A 21,104-nucleotide genomic window follows, 5' to 3' on the forward strand; every position below is an offset into this window, starting at 1 on the left:
CTGCAGTCACGAAAACCTCAAATCAAGATTAGTGTGAAAGACGTTTAAATACATGCATTGCATAAGGGTTTATTGTTTTGCTTTAAAACATGTCCAATAAAGAAAGTAATGACGTTCCATCCTGATGCGTGATTCTATGACTGCGACATGCAGGCTGTACCCACGTAAGATTTAATCAGTCTCGAGACCTTCCCGCACCACAGATTGGCACGGGTCGCTGCGTAGGGTTCAAAAGAAGATAAACATACTTACAAATCAATACTGAATGTTCTTATTATCATCATCTTCATTTACATTTCTAAGGCGCATTTCATCCGTAGATCACAACGCGCCATATATGGAAAGCAGGAAAATATAGAGAACTAGGGTAAACGGTCAGAATTACTAGGAGATCGATTGAGAACAATCACGCATACGAGGGTATGAGCATTAAACGTCAGCGCATATATACAACTTTACTTTCTCTACTTCCTCTTCCGCTGCAATGCAGGTGCCATCGTCAATCATCACCATCACCATCATCGTCAGCCATGGTGAGTTAGCTGCCGGCTGAATATCTCCTCCCCGATCTGCCGCCACCTCTTGCAATTCGACGCAGGTTGCACCCCGCAAAAATTGAACCTTGTGGAGGGACCCGGGGTCCCATAAGCCCCCGGCTCTCGCATAAACTGCGTTGCGACGTCATTTTATGTCTGTTAAAGGCGAACGACACGGCAATCTATTCCTCTCGACGAACTCTACACTATGCGCTAATCAAAGTTTAAAAGTTTTGTTCATGACTATGGCAATTTTGGCAACGACGGGTGCTTGGTGAAGAACAAGAGGATTGATTTCTGGTGGGTCGCTGCGTTTATGTGCGCGGTGGGACGGATTCGCAAAAAATAAATTAATTAATTACGCTTTTTACTTCCTTTTATTCGGGACCCCGGGGTCCCACCATAAGGTTCAGCTCAATGACCCCCCCGCCCCCCGCCCCGTATATCGTAAGAAGGGAATTCAATTCCGCCTCGCCGGAGATTCCTCGCGGTGACACAAACGATCATTTGGATAAGTGCGCAACCACCACCAACAACAACAAGAAACAGCCACACGCCGCTGAGGGGACGCCGCTCTGCCCGCAGATTCATGACCTGGGAGGGTGGCGGTGGCAATGCCGGTTACGACTGTAGCCCCCCCCCCACCGCCTCCTTTCTCCCGACTCACGTTTACTGAAATAGCTACAGATGTTTTTGTTTTACCCGTATACAATCATGTGTAGGCTATAACTATATTATGATTGTTCAATTTTTTTTATTCTAACATTTATGCCCCCCCCCACTCCATGTTGGTCGACTGGACCCTGATGCGTCACATCACGCTGCCAGATACCCCAACTTCCATAGTTGCTTTCCTCGGTGGGGGGCGGGGGGAGGCGCGAGTGAGTTAATGCTCTCATCACAATACGGTCTCTTAATGAAATACTGCCAGTGACTGCCACTGGAAGCATTGTCTCCTTGTAAATGGCCATAATAAACTCGCCCTGTTACGGAAACAACCCCGCGGTGACGGATGTGGCCGTCGGCGCTCGCTAATAGCTTGCATTGTGACCCTGGCGCGGTGTGCCGCAACTATGCATCACCATTCCAAAGCCCCCACGCCCGTGCAACGCTATCCTCAAGCGTCGGCTCGGTCCAAAATAAACCGTACACATCAACGCGGCACGGCGGCATCAATGGGGAGACACAAAGTAAATCAGCATCGCTTTTCTTAACCGCGTGATCGCCCTCAATGGACTCCATTAACCAAAGGTGGCACGTGAAGAGTTGAATCCGCGTTCGCTTTATCGGCCGATGATGGTCGATGAATGCTGGCAGCGAGACCTCTCCAGGTGTTTACGCCGCTCGCCACCATCAACACCATTCCACTTCGCGAGGTCTAGGGAGAATGTTCCGTTAATTCCTGGAAATCCCTGCGAGTTGGAAAAGATTGTGTTCGCCCCATCTCGTCGTAACTCGGCGAAAGAATAAAAAAAACGGGGGGCATGTGAACTGCTGATCTATCGTCAGCTCACTGCCATGGAACTCAAGCACATGCAGGGTCTTGCATTTAAGGCCAGCGGTGCGTTTTCGATGCTGTGCATCAAGAAAGCAGTTGCAGCAAACTGCAAGGATGTGTGGCTGCTGCCGACTTGGCAGTCGCGGCTAATGTAATATTTTTCGTCCATGGTCCCAAACTAAATACTTCACTTGCAGGTGTCACTTAAAACTTTGACGGCACTGTACCAACATCTTTATCGTTACTAGGTATTGACGATCCGCTACTGGGCAGAGGCCTCCCCCACACTGCCGCCATCTCCCACGGTCTTGCGCCGATGCCATGATCCGTCTCACTCGTCCCTCGAGCTGATGATGATCCACCTCTGCGCTGGTCACCCTCACGGGCGCGTTCTCTCCTCCGACGTCTTCCCTTTACGCCCTAGGTCCCATCCGTTGGGCACCATCCCGTCCAGTGATGTGTCCGTGCTCTTTTCAGATTTGGTTCCGTACTCTTTGCCAGTATCCGTGTGTGTGATCCATGCTGTTGGTTAACGTGCACACACCGCTCCGTTCCCTTTCACCATCACTTATATTCAGTTTTGTTCAAGATATTTACAGGGCCAATGGATTGCATTATTTATAAATGTGTTATTATGAATAATATTGGTCGCGAAAGCCTACGTGTTAAACAGAGGGCCAATGGAGTTTAGTATCACAATAAGCATTTCAACTGAGTAGAGTTATTACCTTACTTTCCCGGGGTCCCCAGAAAAAATCCCATTTTAGACAGGGCACAGTAATCCACTTACGCTACTTTCAGGACATACTGTGAATCATTATTATTATGACGCTGGTTTACCAATGAAAGCCTCACCGGAGGACCCTGCCCAGTTGTCGTGATGCGCAATCCCAAATGAATGTGGGTGGCAGCGTGGCTTTGTGGTCAGGGTGCTGCTCCCTTAGCAAGCCGGTCGGCATTCCATTGACAATTCGATTTATTCCCGCTACAGCGGCCAAATAATTACGTAGCGCTGATGTCAGCCGAAATGGCAAAATATGAAAATTGCCCGTGAATAAATTGTGAAGTTACCATTAAATTGGTTGTACTGATTTCGGCTGCAAGCTACAGGGGATTCGTGGCAAAAAAATAAGCTAGGATGCTGTGAAAGACACACGTGCAAAGAGCTACAGAACGTTCGTCACGCGGCAAATGCCTAAACACTGTGAGGCCGGTGGAGGAGTCACCGCATTCAAAACAAAAACCACAGGAGGTCAATTCATTAATCGTGGCTTTCAAACTGTAAACAAAACCAATCACCCGGTGAGAACCACTTAGTGGAACGTCAAACGATAGTTGTCCGGTAGAGACGAGCCCATTCCTGCCAGAGTAATGAGGAACTTCCAAGACTGGATCGGTGCAGGCAACAGTGTCGGGCGCTGTCCATCGCTCATTCGACCCCAGGTGACTTGATAAGCAATGTGGAACACTGCTGCGCTCAGATGTTTGCATTGTGTATCGCTGTCAGGCCAGAGGTTGCGTCGGCGAAACGGTGCCTGGTCTTCACGCGTAGGAGTCGGCGTTCATCGCAAATTCAGCGGCTCGGAATCCACCGCAGAGGCCTGCTCCATGGTATCCTGGCTATGACAGAACGCATCGTCGACACTCACTGGAGGGCAATGGCAAATTGATTCTCACCAATACATTGAGGCCACCCCTTCTGGAATATGGCGAAAGGGCCCGAACGTTCAGAGTTTTGACGCCAAAAGAACAACAGCGACAACTTTGGCATAAACAGCCACGTCTCCATTAAATGTCATCACCGATCCAACCGTGGCTCCCACCCCCGCTGGATAAGACCAATGTCAAAAACAAGGGCGCACCCCGATACGAATGACCCGCAGCATCCGTGGTGGATTCCGTCACCACCGATCCAAGCGGAGACTCGGCGGCACGTGACCTTAGCGATGTGGACCAGACCACGGGCCACGTTGTGAACCTTTGGAAGGGCATGGCACACAACATTGATCAGATCAGTGCATTTTGAGCTATTTTGGTCATGGGCCAAATTTATGCCCGTTTAAAAGAAACGTTGGTCAGAAGCTTTGACAGGGACGTACGCCAACAACTGTGATCGGTTGCTTGAGCCAGCATGGGTGAAACTTTTTCTTACAGTTTCCTATCTCAGTGTCAAGGAGATGTTTGCAATGCAGCTGGGCTCTGATGTCTGCAGCACAGGTTAGCATGGTGCAAGGTGGCCTCTGCGTCCAGGGGAGGTTAAAGTTCAGCAACTCCCATTTTTTCCCCACCCCAACCCCACCGGGTGGTGATGATCAGGGCGATGGGTGGTGCAGGCCACGGCCAGCGTCCAGCCACGGCTATGTCTGGAGACAAATACGAGCCATCGTGGTTTGATGTGCGTTACAATTGCCAGACAAATTGAAATGTTCCAGAGAGTTTTACTTGTCATCCCTTAACATTACATTTGCATGCCACAACGCAAGGCAACAAAAGTTACAGAGCAATGTTTTTTATGTACACACAGTATAACTTATTATTCATGACTACTGTTAGATATGCAGTGGTGGACGACCATCCATGACTCATTAACAATTCATTATCCGAGATTCCTTGAAGGTTAGCCTCCTGTGTATTTATCGATAATGGTGAAATAATGACAGATCGCTGATGCATACTGATCTGTCGCACCTCCGATTAGCACGGTTGGCTACGTACAGTGCGAAAGAAGTTCAACATACATGTATGTGTGTATGCAAATCAACTGGTGACACCAAGAAAAATCAGCTTCTCATTTATTCTCATTGTTCCATCAACGCAGCGTGGGTGTCCGTGTTTACGCGGGCGTCCGTGCAACACTCTCGGCCAACGATTCGGCGAGTGGGCTGAGGCCCGAGGAGAAATCGACGTGAAGCTTGGCATCGTTGATGGCGGGGACCACGAGGTGTCTCGTCGACCCATAGCAAATGGTGTCCGGAGATATGATCGTGCACTCCTCCGGCTCGGAGACTTCCTGCCGCTCCCTGTGGATGACAACGCCAGCAAGTTCGCATCGTGCGCTTTCAGATGCCCTTCTGCGGCCGTCTGGAACGCTCTTCCTCCCGATATTAGAATGCCACCGGAGCTATGTACTTTTTCATTTAGGTTGAAAACTCATTTCTTTAGAACTGCTTTTTGTGTTTAGCACGGTTGTCTCCGTACAATTCGAAAGAAGTTCAACATACATACGTACAACTTAGTGGTTAACAATCATAATCGTTGTTATTATCATCGTAATATTGATCTTAATTATGGAAAATAAAAAATTAACCGGCAGTGTGCGGCGATTGTGGTCACCACTCAGAACAGAACCGTTGAACGTCTAACAAGTCAACGCCTGATTCACAATTACGAAGGAGGAGGCGTGATCACACCACTCCACGACTCTTGACGACGCAGTCGTCTGGCTCAACCACCTGAATGCAAATTTACAGGCAGACCTCGCTTAGCGCATATCCCGTAGAACGCTAATTTGTGATGGCGCTCTTTGTCCTGGAGAAAAAAAACATGAAATCTAATTATCTAAAATGTTTGTTGAACATCTTTCGCACCGTACGTAGCCAAAGTGCTTTTAAGTGAGAATATACAGCAGTGCTGGCTGAGGAAACCTCGACCCATCATTCACTCATCCAACGAGTAATGCAAGCTGTGAGCCAACCAAACCCCATCCCCCCTATTTCGGTTATCACGATTCATGGTAGCGATTACATTTTTTTTAATCCACATTTTAAGTTTTTTCCCCCAATATTATTACAATGCGTTTGTTTAGCCAGGTAAGGAATCGCGAGACCAGGATAGAGTCTCACTCTGGCTCCACTTAAAAGAAACCTCACCACAGAAATGTAGACTGAGGGCATCACTAAGACCCGGATTGGGAGCACAGCAGCTCACGCAATCTCGTCCCTAACCTCGTCTTCCACCACTACATTGTAGGAGTAAAGTAGAATGCACTTGTGAGTACAGTACATAATACTTATTGATATTATATATGTTTTTACTTGTTAAATTATCTTTATATTATTAGTGGTATTACCGATACGCCAATGAAGCCCTCATATACGCATCCCCATATATATAATTATATAATGACCCCCTTCATATCACCAGGAACGCATCTTGAGCGCTAAGCGAAGTATCCCTGTACAGCTGTTGATCCACACCACTATCAGCCATAGAAAGAATGATCATCGTCATCATCATCATCATCACCACCGTTGTACGCCGACAGCCCTTTCGTCGGTCCACTGCCAGTTGGGAGCCTTCTCGCCCCGTGGAGGTCGTCGTGGAGGTTCATCAACGTCATCCTCTGCTAATTTTACCCACTCACCCCTGACATATAGTGGGGGGGGGGGGGTGGGAATTCCTAAACTATGTTCCCACAACTATGCACCCTGCCTTCACCGACCCGCACTGATCAGCGAGGCGATGTATGTATGCTGAACTTCTTTTACATACGGTGCAAAAGAAATTCAACTTACGTGCATACTTCACAGAGTTAGTCAGCGCGTTTCAGTGAAGGCAGGGTGCACAGATGTGGGAACATTGTACAGGTATCCCCTTCGCTATGTCAGGGCTGCATTTGTGGGAAATGCTGTTGTGTGTGTTACATCGAAAAGGTTATTAAACACACACACGCACACACCGGCCTCCAGGAGTGTGGGTGAAAGTGATGGAGGATTACGTTGATGAACCTCAAAGGGCCTGACTCATCTCAAGCAGACACAGCTGCGTTTATAACAAGACACCGACGGTTGGAATATTTTGGAATTAGCTTCAGGGCTGAAATCGTTGCATGGGCTCTATTTTGAAGGAGGATATTTCAAATTAAATTTCCTTTGAGCGAAAATGTTATTGTAGAAAAAAAATATATATATATATACGATGAAGTTTAATATGTTGGCCATATTCAGATGCCACTTCAGAAGCAGTCCAGTTAATAAACTTAGCAAATTGGTTCGGCGCATGAATACCTTTCATCTGTGGAGCAGTAGCTTCTCAGGCTGAAAATAAGCATAACCACAGCCTGCAAAAGAAAAGAGTTTCACACCACACACACACATGCGTTCACATGATACCCACGACAACATCATCAGCAGCAGCAACCGTGAATCTATCCACTGCTAAATTAAGCTTGCCCCCCCCCCCTGGCCCCCCTCCACCTCAATTCGTTATCATCTCTCACGGTGTGGCATTAAATAATAATCGTGTTTTTTGGGGGGGTTAGGATCACAGAAATATAAACGTGTCGCTAAACCAGCCTGCCCATACAATACAGAGGTCGCGCTGATTTGATCTCCTGGTGCGGCAATTGAATTCGTTACGCAAACAAAAACTTTCTGTCCGCCCAGCAGGATACACTATGGCCATCCCCTGATGAAGCTGGTTGTAATTACTGGCAAAACGTCGTACTCGAATTGTAAATGTTGTGAATTTACTTTCCAACACACCGGTGTGCTGAAGTAGTAACTAATTGGCATGTTTTGTTTACGTGATAAACCTTACTAAGTGGCTGAGTTAGGTGGTTGCGGGTTTAACGACACATTGATATTTACGCGATCCTTCATTGATAATATTGGTCATTAAAGCCTCCGTGGCAATTCAGTTCACCGTCCAAATGCATGCGGGCCGATTTCATGGCTTCTTCCCCACAGCGGACCTCCTGCATTTCTGTACAGCATCTTTAGATGCAGCCGCATTTCTACTCTAGGTATTATTATTATTATGAGCATCGTATTATTGTGACAATCATTATAGAATTGTGTCAATACAAAGTGCCACCTGTCTGGTATAATCGTGAGCGGGAGCCAAATCGTTCCGGCGACGATTCTCTTCACTACCCTGCGCCGTGACGAGCTTCAGTCCGGGGGGCAACACAGCCCCCCCCCCTCTTCCCCCGGGGGGTGTGAGCGGGGGTGGGATGTGAACGGGCCCCCCCTCGGAGCGGGGTGTCAGTGGGGGGCTCACCGGGGGATTCTGAGTGGGTGGGGCCCTTGAGAAGGGAGGAGGGTGCGAGTGGGGTGGGAGGGTGTGAGCGGGGGCCCACTGAGGGGGTGTGAGCGGGGTAGGGAGGGGGGGTGAGCGGGGGGCCCCCCCTGGGTGGGTGGGGGGGAGGTTCGCACCACGACGAAGAGGATGCCGCCCTGCACCGAGGCGGCCCATGCAAAGGGCAGCACCCGCAGGATGAGCCCTCCGAACACGGGCCCCACGCACTCCCTGCAGCGCGCACAAGGACAAAGATTCCCCGTGTAGTCTTCACAGACTGTGTGGGGCAAGTGCTGTTAGCGAGCAGCACCTACGAAGGCCAGAACAACGCCCGGCAGCCTTTGTCTCCCCAGTGGCAACGTTTACACATCGCACCAGGTACTCATTTGAGACGGAGTAGACCTAGGAGAGGCCCAGTACCGTTTAGATAATCGTCACCGGTGTTGGGCGTGAGCGGGAATCGAACCCCGGGTCTCTGGGCTTCCCACAAATGTACAATCACACATACATCAACAACCACCATTCGCATAGAGCAGTCATCCCATTGTCAATGCTCTTGTGCTGAATAGGTGCACTCACACCCATATGAAGTCGTGATGGCACAAAATCACGTGACAGACCCAGATATTTCCATTAACAGAGCAAGGTGATTCACTTCCTCCACCCCTCCACTGCGCCAACTCGCCGAGCTTCAGCAACCACCGAACCGCGTCTGCGACTGCTCAGAGCATTTGCTCCCGCTCAGCCACACGCACACTCGCCGAGAATGTGTGGCCGAAACAGATGAGCCGCGGTTGGCCACGTACGGTGCGAAAGAAGTTCCGCAAACAGTTCCCGCCGATTCAGGGGTGCAATCCCATCCTCTCCCGAAAAAAAACATTCGGTCTTGAGACAACTATCACTCAGACACCACGTGCCAACGACCGCCCCAATCCAAATTAGCGACGGCACCACGTGGGAATAGCGCGGACGCCAAACGCGCCGTTACGTGACCTTTAGGAGGCACCGTGAGCAACGATATTGAGCTGTAAATCGCGGTACGACGCCGTTATTGTGCGAGGACCGTTCTTTACGATGGGGGGCGGTGGGGGGGGGGGTGCCGGGGAGGCAAGCAGGCAGGAGCGACATTACGTTACCCCAGACACCACACGGGGAGGCAAGCAGGCAGGAGCGACATTACGTTACCCCAGACACCACATGGAGGTGAAGAGTCCTGACACCAGCCCGAGCGTCGCCGCATTGTCAGCAAACCCCACCTGGCTGCAGAGACAACGCGGGGGGACTCGCATCAGACGCGCAAAACGTCGCGAGTCGCGTCATGAAACTTCCGAGCCGCTCAGGAAGGGACCTTGTCTTGTCATTTCGCGCCGAGGCCGCGTGTTTCAGGCCGTCCGGCGTGTGGACCCTTCACGCGACAGAATGGCCCGTGGAAAGTGGATAACACAGAGCTACCTCCGAGATCGCATTCCAGTGACCTCTGATCCACCCACTGTGCCGCGGGGAGTCATGTTCGTCACGTGACAGACAAACGAATAAGCGTACTAATCAAGGAGCTGGAATTAAGCCAAATTAAGGGGGCAGAACCAAATTTAACGTGATGGGTTTGTTGTGAGCATCTCCCCTCCGCGTAGCCACTTGCACACTCACCAAAATTTCATGAACAGAATTGTTCTGCCAGTTCTGTGAGCATCAACTCACGTGACCTGAGAACCCGGTTTAATCACAGGTGGCCGAAACAAAGACGCGGACCCACGATCTCAGCGTCTCAGATCCCCCAGCCACCTCTGCATTTTCGTTTTCAAAGTGGGCTCACGATGGCTCTTCAGGCGCCGTGCCGTTTAACACCGCTGCAGTCACAGAACTACAGCACTGATAAATGTAGTTTCAACTTGATTTTTAATCTCGTAGATATACGCTGTGTCCACCCGGGACACAGCGCCACGTGAGTAAATTTTAAATGTGCCGTCATTTAAGACATGATGACGGTCTGCACATCTTGACATTTACACAGGTGCTGTTTAATTATGTTCAATGAATGGTCAATAGTTTCGGTTCTATGGACACAATTGCACTCTGGCTTCTTTTTAATGTGTCTCTATGAGCGCATGTAGAGTCTATGGGTCTCTTCAGTATATCTTTGAGTCTCCATGTATCTCTATGGGTCTCTATGGAAATCTCTGGGTCTCTATGTATCCCTAAGAGTGTGTATGGGTCTCTATGTATCTCTATCGGTCTCTTTGCATCTCTACAAGTCTCTGTGTCTCTCTATGGGTGTACCATATGGTCCATAGTTCCGGTTGCATGGCCACAATCGCACTGGTGTGACTTGTCTGTGTGTTGTACGGTGTGCAGTATCTAATGTGCACACTCCCATTAAATGGTTGGGTGAGGTCTGCCGGCGTAACGTTCGTTTCTATCCAGGGTACACTGTGGATATCCACACATATATTTAACTAAATCATACTCTGACTTTTTAAGCGTATGTGTGCTGACAAGGCGGCGTGAAGATCTTTAAGAATATCTGCACGTCCCACGTGCGCTGGCCTCGTGCTGTGTTCGCTGCATGTACTTGGAAGAATTTTCCGCATACGTTAGATTATATCAAAATATACAATATTTAGGTCGCATCTGCAATGCGCCGAGATTCGAGTTTTGAAATAAGTGCCAAGAGGCACTACTTATTATGTACTACAATGCTCTTCACACTGCGTGCATCCGATCTCGTCAGATGTGGGACACGCTAAGCAGGGTTGAGCCTACACAGTGCTTGGATGGGCGCCCAAATCGCACAGGCCGGGTGCGATGGGGCCGCGGGCCTACGCTCGGGCAATCACACGGACGGCAGTGTATAACAATAAACTTAGCGTTGTACTGATCTTCTACGTTTCCATGTCGATGTCCCCCCCCCCCCCACCAGCTGACCCCCCCCCCCCCCACCTGCCACCATCAAAAGCCTGCACTGACCAGGATGGAGAAATATGGTCGAATAATTCTCACAGAACAATGTACCGGCATGAGGAGAGGCATTCATCCAGCAGTGGATTGAAAACAGGTGCTGTCTAAATGCGAATGTGTTTCGGAAAGCTGCGTTTTAATCGAGCCTTCTCATTATATGGCATTGGCAGAAACACAAACAACAAAAAAACTCATGACGCACACATCAATATTGCTGCCCTCATTAGGCAACAATTTGGGCAACAGCTCCCCGTCTCCGTAGCAGAGAGACGCGTTCCATTGAGGTCGCTCGTCGCTTCGCCTATCGGGCCACGGTGACCCACTGTAAGTTCAACGAACACCGGGGGCGGACGCCGCGTGACGCAGCCGGCACCATTCGCTTGGCACGGAGGGGGATCCGCTCACAAATGGAAGGGGGTGGGATGGGGGGTACAGGGGAGGCCACGCAGCCCGAGACGCTGTGGAGGGGGGAAGGGGGTGGCGCAGACGTGGCAAGATTGGGAGGCGAGAGAGCGGAGCGCTTAACTGTGCCGATTCCAGGATGATGGAGTAAGCCGGGACCAGGGTGCTCCCCAGGCAGATGCCCATGATGACCAGAACCAGAACCAGCAGCCACACCTGGCTGCACGCCACACACACACACGCGCACACGCAACACACACGCACCAGTTTGTATGTAAAACAGTAATATATGTGATAAGCAAATGTGTTGGAAAATGCTGCCTCTTCTTCAGGGAGAGGGAGACGGGAGAAAGGATGGCTGACTTGTCAGTGAACACTGAGTGGAGGAAAAATGCACGTAAATGTTTTTTTTTACGTGAGCATTTTTGTATTGTTCTGTATGTTCAACTTATTTCGCACCGTACGTAGCCAACCGTGCCGATCGGCGGTGCGGTACTTCCCCTTGCAGTATCACCCGCAGGAGTGATTGTGTGATTGCCCACGACGAGAGAGAGCGCGGCCGCCACACGCGACGTCAGTGGCACAACCGGGTCAACATTTCAGAAGGACCGAATAGATTTCCAACCCAGGGTACCTGCAACCGTATGCCATTGCGTCGCTTTGAATGTGGAAGTACCACGAACAAAAAAACATTTACGCGGCTGGCCATTTTGCCCTCTCTACCAGGGCGCACATCTGCGTGACTCTAGGGCGAGTTGTAGGGGGGGGTGTCAGAAAAAAAAGTATAGGATTTGCATTAATTGAGCGCGTAAAATACAACGGCGTTCTGAGTTGTTATAACCAGGGCCTCATTTCAGCCGAGTCTGACCGTTCGACTAGCAGGAAACATGATCACACCCAGGCACACCACATCCAGTAAAATACCTCTCGCCAAGGCTGCGGCTTATATTTGTAACTTGCGACCTACTCCTGTCTACCTGCAACCTGGAAAATGGTCGTTGAGAAATTAAGCCCCGATTAAAGCAGTGGTATATGTTAAAAGTGTTGGTGTTCTGCCCCATGGCATGGTGTTGAGTTTGGTCACGTGACCAGGACGTTACGATTTAAGGTCCTCTAAGCCATGAGGCTGGATGTCAGCCATTACACAGAGTACAAAATGGAGGCACAAATAGCATCTCAGTGAAGACACGTGCATCTGTTCATTGTGGGGCTTTAAGAAGCATTGTCTGTAAGTTTGTTGATGTTCTTATAATACTGGGAATGCTGTTATGTTAGCATTGCCGTTATAATGCTGTAAATAGCTTTATAATGTCGTTAAATTGTTATGAAAATATGAGGCCTAGTTAACAACGAAGCCTGCCACTTGCATTATTGTGAATGTTACTTGTAATTGAATAAGTCGAGTGAGACTTGTACCCATGTAACTTTAATGCGATCTAGAGAGCAAGGATGAAGAAGTATCTCATCCACAGTTCAGTGTTATGTGCAGCGCTGTACATTTCAGCTGCAGTATGGTGATTACACAAAGTGTCTTTATTTAACACAGTAGCTTATTCTCTTGTATAGCTATTCAGTGCTAATGTAGGTGCCTGGTCCATCCAAGACCTATTGTTGAGTTTCATGTTATCTAAGACAATGTTATGATGATGCAGTCTTCATTCAAGTATTAACAGATGCTGTATTTTGTGCTGTGTTTTTCTATCAGTTTTACCTCGTTCTATTAATTAAATACGTTTGGAGTCGGATGTTCACCCTGGCTCTCAAGGTTTATTGAATGCAAGGTTAACTACTCGGATAGTGGTGCAACGCAGCGCACAGCGAGGCCGAGACAGTTGAGAAATGCTGCTTCTTCTTTAGAGAGAGAGAGAAACGGAAGTAAGGATGGCTGAATTGTAGGTGGACACTGTGAGTGAAGGAGAAATGCACATTTAAATACATCTAAGCATTCTTTCGTATTGTTCTGCATGTACGTTGAACTTCTTTCGTCAGCGTAGGTAGCCAACCGTGCTAATTGGCTTACGCAACTGACAAAAAAATGAACTTTTAAGAGTTGCAGATATTTCCCCAGCCGCCTGCAAACGAGGGCAAGTTCCAGGAAACAAATCAGGACAAGTGGCAACCCTGGGAGTAAAGTACTCCAGCCTCACTGCCCTCGCAAGCTACTCCTCTTCTCTCCACCAGTGGGCCTCTGGCCTCTGACAGCACTGACCTCTCGATCCATCTCCATTACAACAGGGGCACTTTACCCTGGTGTCCTTCCCCCCACCCCCACCGCCTATTAGTGCCGACCCCTGTCCGTCAGTCGCGCTGAATCGTGATCGCTTCATTCACAGGGTCACCGTGACCTCCTTTCATTGACGGGAGTTAACCAGCCATGTATTTAACACCTGCGCGTTGCTGTCTGTTGCTATCTTCCACCTGGTTTCCTGCTATGGCATGTGAGCATCAATAAGCACTCCCAGCAGCTAGGAGTTGCATTGTGCGCTCGGAGTTGTATTGATGCTCATTGTCAGACCAGGAAACCAAGCAGAAGATAGCAACTGACAGCAACGCACAGGTATTAAATACAGCGCTGGTTAACTCCATCAGTGATAAGACGTCACAGTGACCCTGTATATGAAGCAACACATGCTATTGTTAAACATCCACAGCTTACTATTTCATCTACGAAACGTCCTGATGTGGCCAGGATAGTCTCGGTTTCAACAAAATAGTTTCTGGTCACCCAAAGTAATTGACAAAAATTTAGATGTTTCACGCTCCACTCGTGATAAAGGCAAAGGGCGGAGCTATCTGTGCATTGGGCGGGACCTACGAGGAGTAGGTGGGGCCAGCATCTGGTTGGCGGTGCTAGTGGAGGAGTGGGCGTGGTTATGTAAACATGGGCGGGGACGACGGAGAGGGAGGGGTCGCAAGCTCATTATGTGTTCACCCAAACCGTGGAGAGCGTTAATTTACTCCACCGTTGGGTGATGGGCGACGCGTTTTTCACCCAAAAATCTGGGTCGACAGAAACGCTGGCGTTTAAACACACAAATAGGACCGCTTCCGTTTGCTCAATCCACTATCCAGAGAGTTAAGCACCTCTCACCGATGTAAAAAATAAAACCCCACCAACACCGCCACCGCTTACAAACGAGCAAAAAAGCCGCGGTCGCTCACCCCGAGTGACCGCACATCGGGGACACCACGAGCAGCCGCTGCCCGCGGGCGTCATTCGCGACGCCATTGCGGCTAAGGGCCGGGGTCACGGCTGGGGTCAGGGTTAAGATTACAGTCACAGTGGGCAAGAAAAGTCGTTAGAATGACTCCCAGCATGATGTAATTATCACAGAGGTGCGTGATTGTGGCCAGCAATTGGGAACGCCACGATGACATTAGCAACGATGCTCCTGTATAAATATGTGAAAAATAGTCCTGGAGTGGCTTTTGCGTGAGCTTTCTCTGGATACTCTCTGGTATATTTCCACTTGTAAAATGAGGGATTTTCTGTGATATAAAAAATTTTCTGTGACATAAGACATTTTTTGTAACATGAACATTTCTGTGACAGAAGATATATTTTCCAAAATTTTCCTGAACAAAGAGTCTTCGGTGAGGCTTTCCTAGATAGACAAATAAATACCACTATTAAATTCAAGCTTATGATCGTGAGATGTGCATCCTGCAGTACAGTTCCAGCTAGACAGCTTTTCAAAACAGCATGGAGTCAAATCAGTTTGTTGCAGGATCATTTCATGTTGGATGGGCATATGACTGTAAACATGTTCGAATTTCACCCTTACATTTTTTCAAGTGTTTCAGTCATATGTGCAAAAGAAGCCGAAACAAGCTTGGGCTGACAAAGTGCAGAGATGTTTCAAACAGGTGTCTGTGTAGCTGTGTTATGGGTGACATGTGGAGGGTGACCTATTTTCATAACAGAATACGACACTTTCAAAAGGGCCCTAACCTGGCCAAAGCCATTATAACTGGAACCACGACGAATCAAAATTAAATTTTAATTTAATAACTAGACTAAGAATGATTTTGGCTACTAATTTTTGTGCCCGATTACTTGGGGTCCATTTAAAAATTGGTGGCCACCCCGATGAGACCTGTCAATCACCTCCCAACCAGCGACACACTTGCAAACACCGTTGATGATACTTTTTCTTTCCCAACTATTGTCCGATTGGCACGGTTGGCGACGTATAGTGCAAAAGGAGCTCAACACGCACATACAGGTTATCTAAACAATCGAGTGACAAAATGTATAATCGGTCGAGCGATCAAAGACTTCAATATTGACGGCCAAGCTGTTGATTCCAACCACCAATATATTTTTTCCCCATGGCCCAGTCAACGCAGGTACATATTGGGCAGCATCTGTGACTGGATTGGAAGCCAATGACCACACACACAGAGATCATGAAACCAGATGCGTGGGAGAGCCAGCAGGTGTTAAACCCAAGAGGGAAAGCTTGTCTTTCAATGTCTCTGAACTGCAGCCTTGAACTCTAAATCTCACAAGTGCTGCCTCGCTTTCCTGACAGACGCATTAATCCCAGAACACTCACAGCTGCTGCGTCATAGCTGCTGCTCGACAGGGACACTCAGTTTGATTCATGTCGCCTTACGTTAATGTAACAATATTTCATTTATATTATTTCGCACCTCCGATTAACACGGTTGTTTGTGTACGGTGCGAAATAAGTTCAACGTACATATGTACATAAATATGTGCCGGTGTGGGAGATTGATAATTATCATTATTTACAGCCTTTTATCAATCCACTGCTGGATGGAAGCCTCCCCACACTGTCAGGAATGGAGGTTGCTTGACCATACTTTACCGCTTAGTGAAGGGGTTGCCCAGGACCAGTTCAGGTATCATTTGCCATTGACGTCAGCTGCGGCCGGGAATTAAACTCAGGTATGCCAGGTTCTAGGGACGTGTGGTCAGGGGAGGCAGGGGAGGCAGAGCCTCACCTGTCATACTCCAATGAAAGTAGCTGTTACGAAAAGTAAATAATAAAATAAATATCATTTATATATGATTCCAATATTTTTTTCTAGTCAAAATCGCCAAATTTGCGGAGCTTCGCTACAAATACAGGGAGAGACGAGAGGTGAGGCAGCGACGCGCCCAGCCTCCCCTCTGATTGCTCAACCCCTCAGTAACCGTATGGAGCACGGGCAATAAGCGCGTGCCTGTTACTATCTCAGTATATCACCAATGGAATGTTTGTAGACCCCTTCATTACATGTCCTCGCCTTCCATAGTTCAGGTATATTATTTCACGTATGTGTATAAAGATATTTAGGCTCGCTGGTCTCGTCATAAATTGCAATGAAAAAGCTCGAGGGGAGGCAGCTATCACATCTGCCTCACTGAGGGCGGCGTGTCAGACACGCCTCTCTCAGCGAAGACACGCCCCCCTCAGTGAGGACACGCCCCCTCAGTGAAGACACGCCCCCCTCAGTGAGGACACGCCCCCTCAGTGAGGACACGCCCCTCTCAGTGAGGACACGCCCCTCTCAGTGAGGACACGCCCCTCTCAGTGAGGACACGCCCCCCTCAGTGAAGACACGCCTCCATCAGTGAGGACACGCCCCCCGCAGTGAGGACACGCCCCCTCAGTGAAGACGCGCCCCCTCAGTGAAGACACGCCTCCCTCAGTGAGGACACGCCCCCTCAGTGAGGACACGCCCCCCTCAGTGAGGCAGCTATCACATCTGCCTCACTGAGGGGGGCGTGTCTTGAGCCCACGTAATTGACGCTCGCTCTCCCTCCACGTTAGCCAGCTCTAACAAAAAAATTCCAGCGGCTGCAATAATGGAAAACGTTATATCTAACCTTAAAAATTTCTCAAAATTGGACTTTCAAATCAAAACAGGGAGTGATAAACAATGGAAGACCAATGCATGAGCTTAAGTACCTACTTAAAACAAAGGGACAAAAAATAACACGGTCGTTTCAAATGGAGTGGTACCAACGAAGCGACTGGCTGTGTGGCTGTGCTACAAAGAATCGCCTTTACTGCTTTCCCTGCCTTCTGTTCTCCACTACCGACACCGTTTGGACTAACGCGGGATTCTGTGACTTATATACCAAGGAGCCTCAACAAACGTGAAAAATCGACAACTCACATTCAAAGCCAAATTGCTTTAAAAACTTTTGGAGCTTCAAGGATAGACTTGGCTTTGAATGAACAGCGGAGATGAAATAACAGCATCCACAATGCTAAGGTAAAGGAAAAGCGTGAGATTTTTAAAAGACCTTATTAATGCGACCTGCTCCCTAGCCAAACAGGAATTAGCATTTCGTGGTAACGATGAGAGTGCAAGCTCTTCTCATCGTGGCAACGATGTGGAGCTATTACCGGCTTTTGCTGAGAAAGATGAAACGTTAGCTAGACATTTGGAGACATCCACTGTGTTTTCTGGCTTATCAAACAGAATACAGAACGATTCAATCGAAGCAGTCGGTGATGTAATTAGAATTTATATCAAAGAGGAGACTAATGCAGCCCCATTTGTTGCAGTCGAAGTAGACGAGACAACCAACGGCTGTCACGAACAAAGCCCAGGTCTCTGTAATTTTGCGTTATGTGGCTAAAAGTGAGGTGACTTGTGAGGTGAGGGAGGCGTTCTTAGGATTTGATTATGTCAGTGATGACAGACAAGCACCAGCTATTGCTGATTATGTTCTGGGAGTGTTGGGGAAATACAATTGCGTTGAAAAGCTGCGAGCTCAGACTTATGGTGGAGCCTCTGTGATGGCATCAGATCTTAATGGGGTGCAGGCCAAGATTAAAGAAAAGGTACCTGAAGCCACGTTTACCCATTGTTATGCACACAAATTGAACCTGGTGCTCTCGCATTCAGCAAAATGTATGCCTGAGTGTAAAACTTTGTTTTAAACAGTTGAGGGACTTGCGACGTTTTTCAATAAGTCGACCAAGCGCACCCACCTACTGGACGATGTTGTGAAGCGACGTTTACCAAGAACAGTGCCCACGAGATGGAACTCAAATTCTAGACTAGTTCAGACGATCAGCATGTACCAATCTGATCTGCGTCCTGCGTTCCAAATTATGAACGAAAATCCTGATGGTTGGGACAATGACACCCTGATGATGGCCGCCGGATATGATCTCTGGCTGTCAAAAGCATCAACCTGCTTCTTAATCATGGCATGAGGGCATTTTCAATGAAACCGATGCACTCTTTCGTGTGCTGCAGAATAAAGTAATGGACATTGGATTCTGCTGTGCACGAATCCGCGACACGATGGGAGTTGTGGAATGCTAGAGACAAGAGTTTGACAGTTTCTATGATCGATTCGAGCAGAAATGCGTCACACTTGGCCTTACAGACAATTCCCAAAGTAAACAGCCGATCAGAGATGAGAGGAAAATAATGTTTTATAACATTCTGGACAATATCAGTGTTCAAATGAAAGCTAGGTTTGATCATTTTGGTGAGCTAACTTTCCTTGGTTTGGTTGATTGCACGAAATTTTATTAAATGTCCCAACATTTCGATGACACCAAACTGTAGAGCCTATGGAAATATGCAAAGTACTTTGACTTTGTTAGACTAAAGGCTGACCTCATCGGATTGTATACTTCACAAATGGTGAGGAATGAATACAAATCACCCGGACAACTCCTCAGCTTTTTGGCCCAGAATGATCTGATGCAGACGGTTCCCGAGGCGACAAAGTTACTCCAGCTGGTGCTCACTATATCAGCCACAACAGCGTCCGTTTAAAGGTCGTTCTCTGCTTTGAAACGACTCAAAACATAGTCGGAATCGGACTGACCAAGGACGACTTTCATCCCTGGCAATCATCTCTATTCAGACGGAGAGACTTTTAAAACTAAAAGAGAATAAAGAGGACTTCTACAACAAAGTCACTGACATATTTGTCCAGAAGGATAGGCGAATGGACTTCATTTACAAGTACTGTAAAGGTAAGACCATGCAATATATATTTTCATTTGCGTTGAATGAGTATGAATAGTGGAACTGCATTCGCCTATAAAACGTGAATCGAATACGTGACTTACCTGTATGCGTGTGTTATGTTTCATATGAAATATGAAACATACGGCCGCCTAACCAATAGTCATTGTGCAACCTGCCAATTGAATGGTGAATTTAAGCTACCTCTATTGGGTTCATATGTGTGTAAATCTGGCTCTGATACTAGCCAGTGCCTCCCCAACCATTGACCTCACCGCACGTTACTGCCAGGTTCATAGTGCAGTGGACTAACCATGGCACCATTGTTTTATCATTGCGTTATGAACCCAGCCATCCGAGTTTGATTCTTGCCCATGGCTAACATTGATTGATAACTACACAGGGGTGATGAAGCGTGATTATTTTTTTATATTTGTGCCTGCCGGTGCAAGTCTCATGGTATAAAGTGATCCCTGCATGACCCACTAGCAAGACCCCCAAATTACCGCATGGCGTGTGTGCATGGTGTGTGCGCGCATGATGTGCGCGCATGGGTGCGCGCATGGTGTGTGCGCGGCTCGCATTGGGGCAGACGCACGGCTCACGTTTTGATGACAGCGCTGTGGGCAGCGAAGTAGAAATCGACGGCGAAATCATGCGGCGCCGGGAATGTTTGTGACCTCGGGAGGTCACCGTGAGAGCTCGCTCGCGTTCCACGCTCACAGCGTGAAACGCCCTCAGCAGGGCCGCTGCAACCTCATAAGACCGCCGATTGATTTAAAGGCGAAATAACGGACCGGAGTGTGGATAGCATCGAGTGGAACCAAGAAGGATGAACAATTTAAAACAGCACCCCCACGAATGGGGCCACGGCGTGGCGAGAATCCCCAGTCTGTGCAGGCGACAGCCATGCCGATGAAATGTTCACGTTGTTCCTTCGTTTAGCAGCCAAATACTCTAAACGCATGTTGATTCTAAATGTGGAGAAAAATGTACGCGACCACGGGGAGATCATGCAAACTACACATATACAGCAGGCGTCAAGGTAGAGATCTACGATCTCATGCATACCAGGCGAGGTAGTTCACATCTTGCCACCGTGGCCCCCACAAACATTGACGCGGCATGCGAGACGACGGCGCTGGCTCACAGTCAACAGCGCGGTTCTCTTCACACAAACACCAAGATCCCCCGTGTAGCCTTCCCAAACTGTTGGGGAAAGTGCTCTTAGCGAGCACCTTTGAAGGCCGACACGGCACACGAGGGGGTCGGTGACCAGCACCATGCCCAGCCACGTTTTACTCCCCAGTGGCGATGTTTACACACCCCACTCATTTGAGGCTGAGTCGACCTCGGGGATGCCAAGGACCGGTACAGATATTCGCCACTGGTTTTGGTCGTGAGCGAACTCAGGTCGCTGGGTTGGTAGTGCAGCGCGCTAACCACTACACCACCACTCCAGATCAGTGCCAGATTAAGCTAGTGCGGGGCCTGTAGCATATGTTATAAAGGGGCCCTAAATAAATAAATAACACTAATATTAAAACACAGATGTTTAACTTGCATAAGAAAGTAATTGTATTTTTTCATTTGCTATACAGCCAGATAATACGACAAATCGCTAACCTTAAACACCCAGTCGTTCATAAAAGTTCAAGGCAGTATTGCACTATAGTAATAGAGCAAGCGCAGAATCACTGAACCGGAATTTATCGCTTGAAAGCATTTAGCGCGGGGCCCGT

The 21,104-nt window shown here is 48.4% G+C and overlaps 1 protein-coding gene across 1 annotated transcript in view; it reads right to left on the reverse strand.

Moving 5' to 3' along the window:
* Positions 1–4,456: 4,456 nt before the first annotated feature.
* LOC144717819 (MFS-type transporter SLC18B1-like) overlaps positions 4,457–21,104 on the reverse strand; it is a 90,371-nt gene continuing 73,723 nt past the window's right edge. Inside the window, exons 11-15 of the mRNA XM_078593493.1 lie at positions 11,534–11,629; positions 9,238–9,312; positions 8,190–8,283; positions 7,041–7,093; positions 4,457–5,054 (exon numbers count right to left, since the gene is read on the reverse strand). Coding sequence (XP_078449619.1) covers positions 4,868–5,054; positions 7,041–7,093; positions 8,190–8,283; positions 9,238–9,312; positions 11,534–11,629 — 505 coding nt within the window. The 3' untranslated portion in view covers positions 4,457–4,867. The remainder of the gene's footprint in view (positions 5,055–7,040; positions 7,094–8,189; positions 8,284–9,237; positions 9,313–11,533; positions 11,630–21,104) is intronic.

The sequence above is a fragment of the Lampetra planeri genome, chromosome 4 (genome assembly GCF_965212315.1).
Source record: "Lampetra planeri chromosome 4, kcLamPlan1.2.h2, whole genome shotgun sequence".
NCBI classification, from domain to species: domain Eukaryota; kingdom Metazoa; phylum Chordata; class Hyperoartia; order Petromyzontiformes; family Petromyzontidae; genus Lampetra; species Lampetra planeri.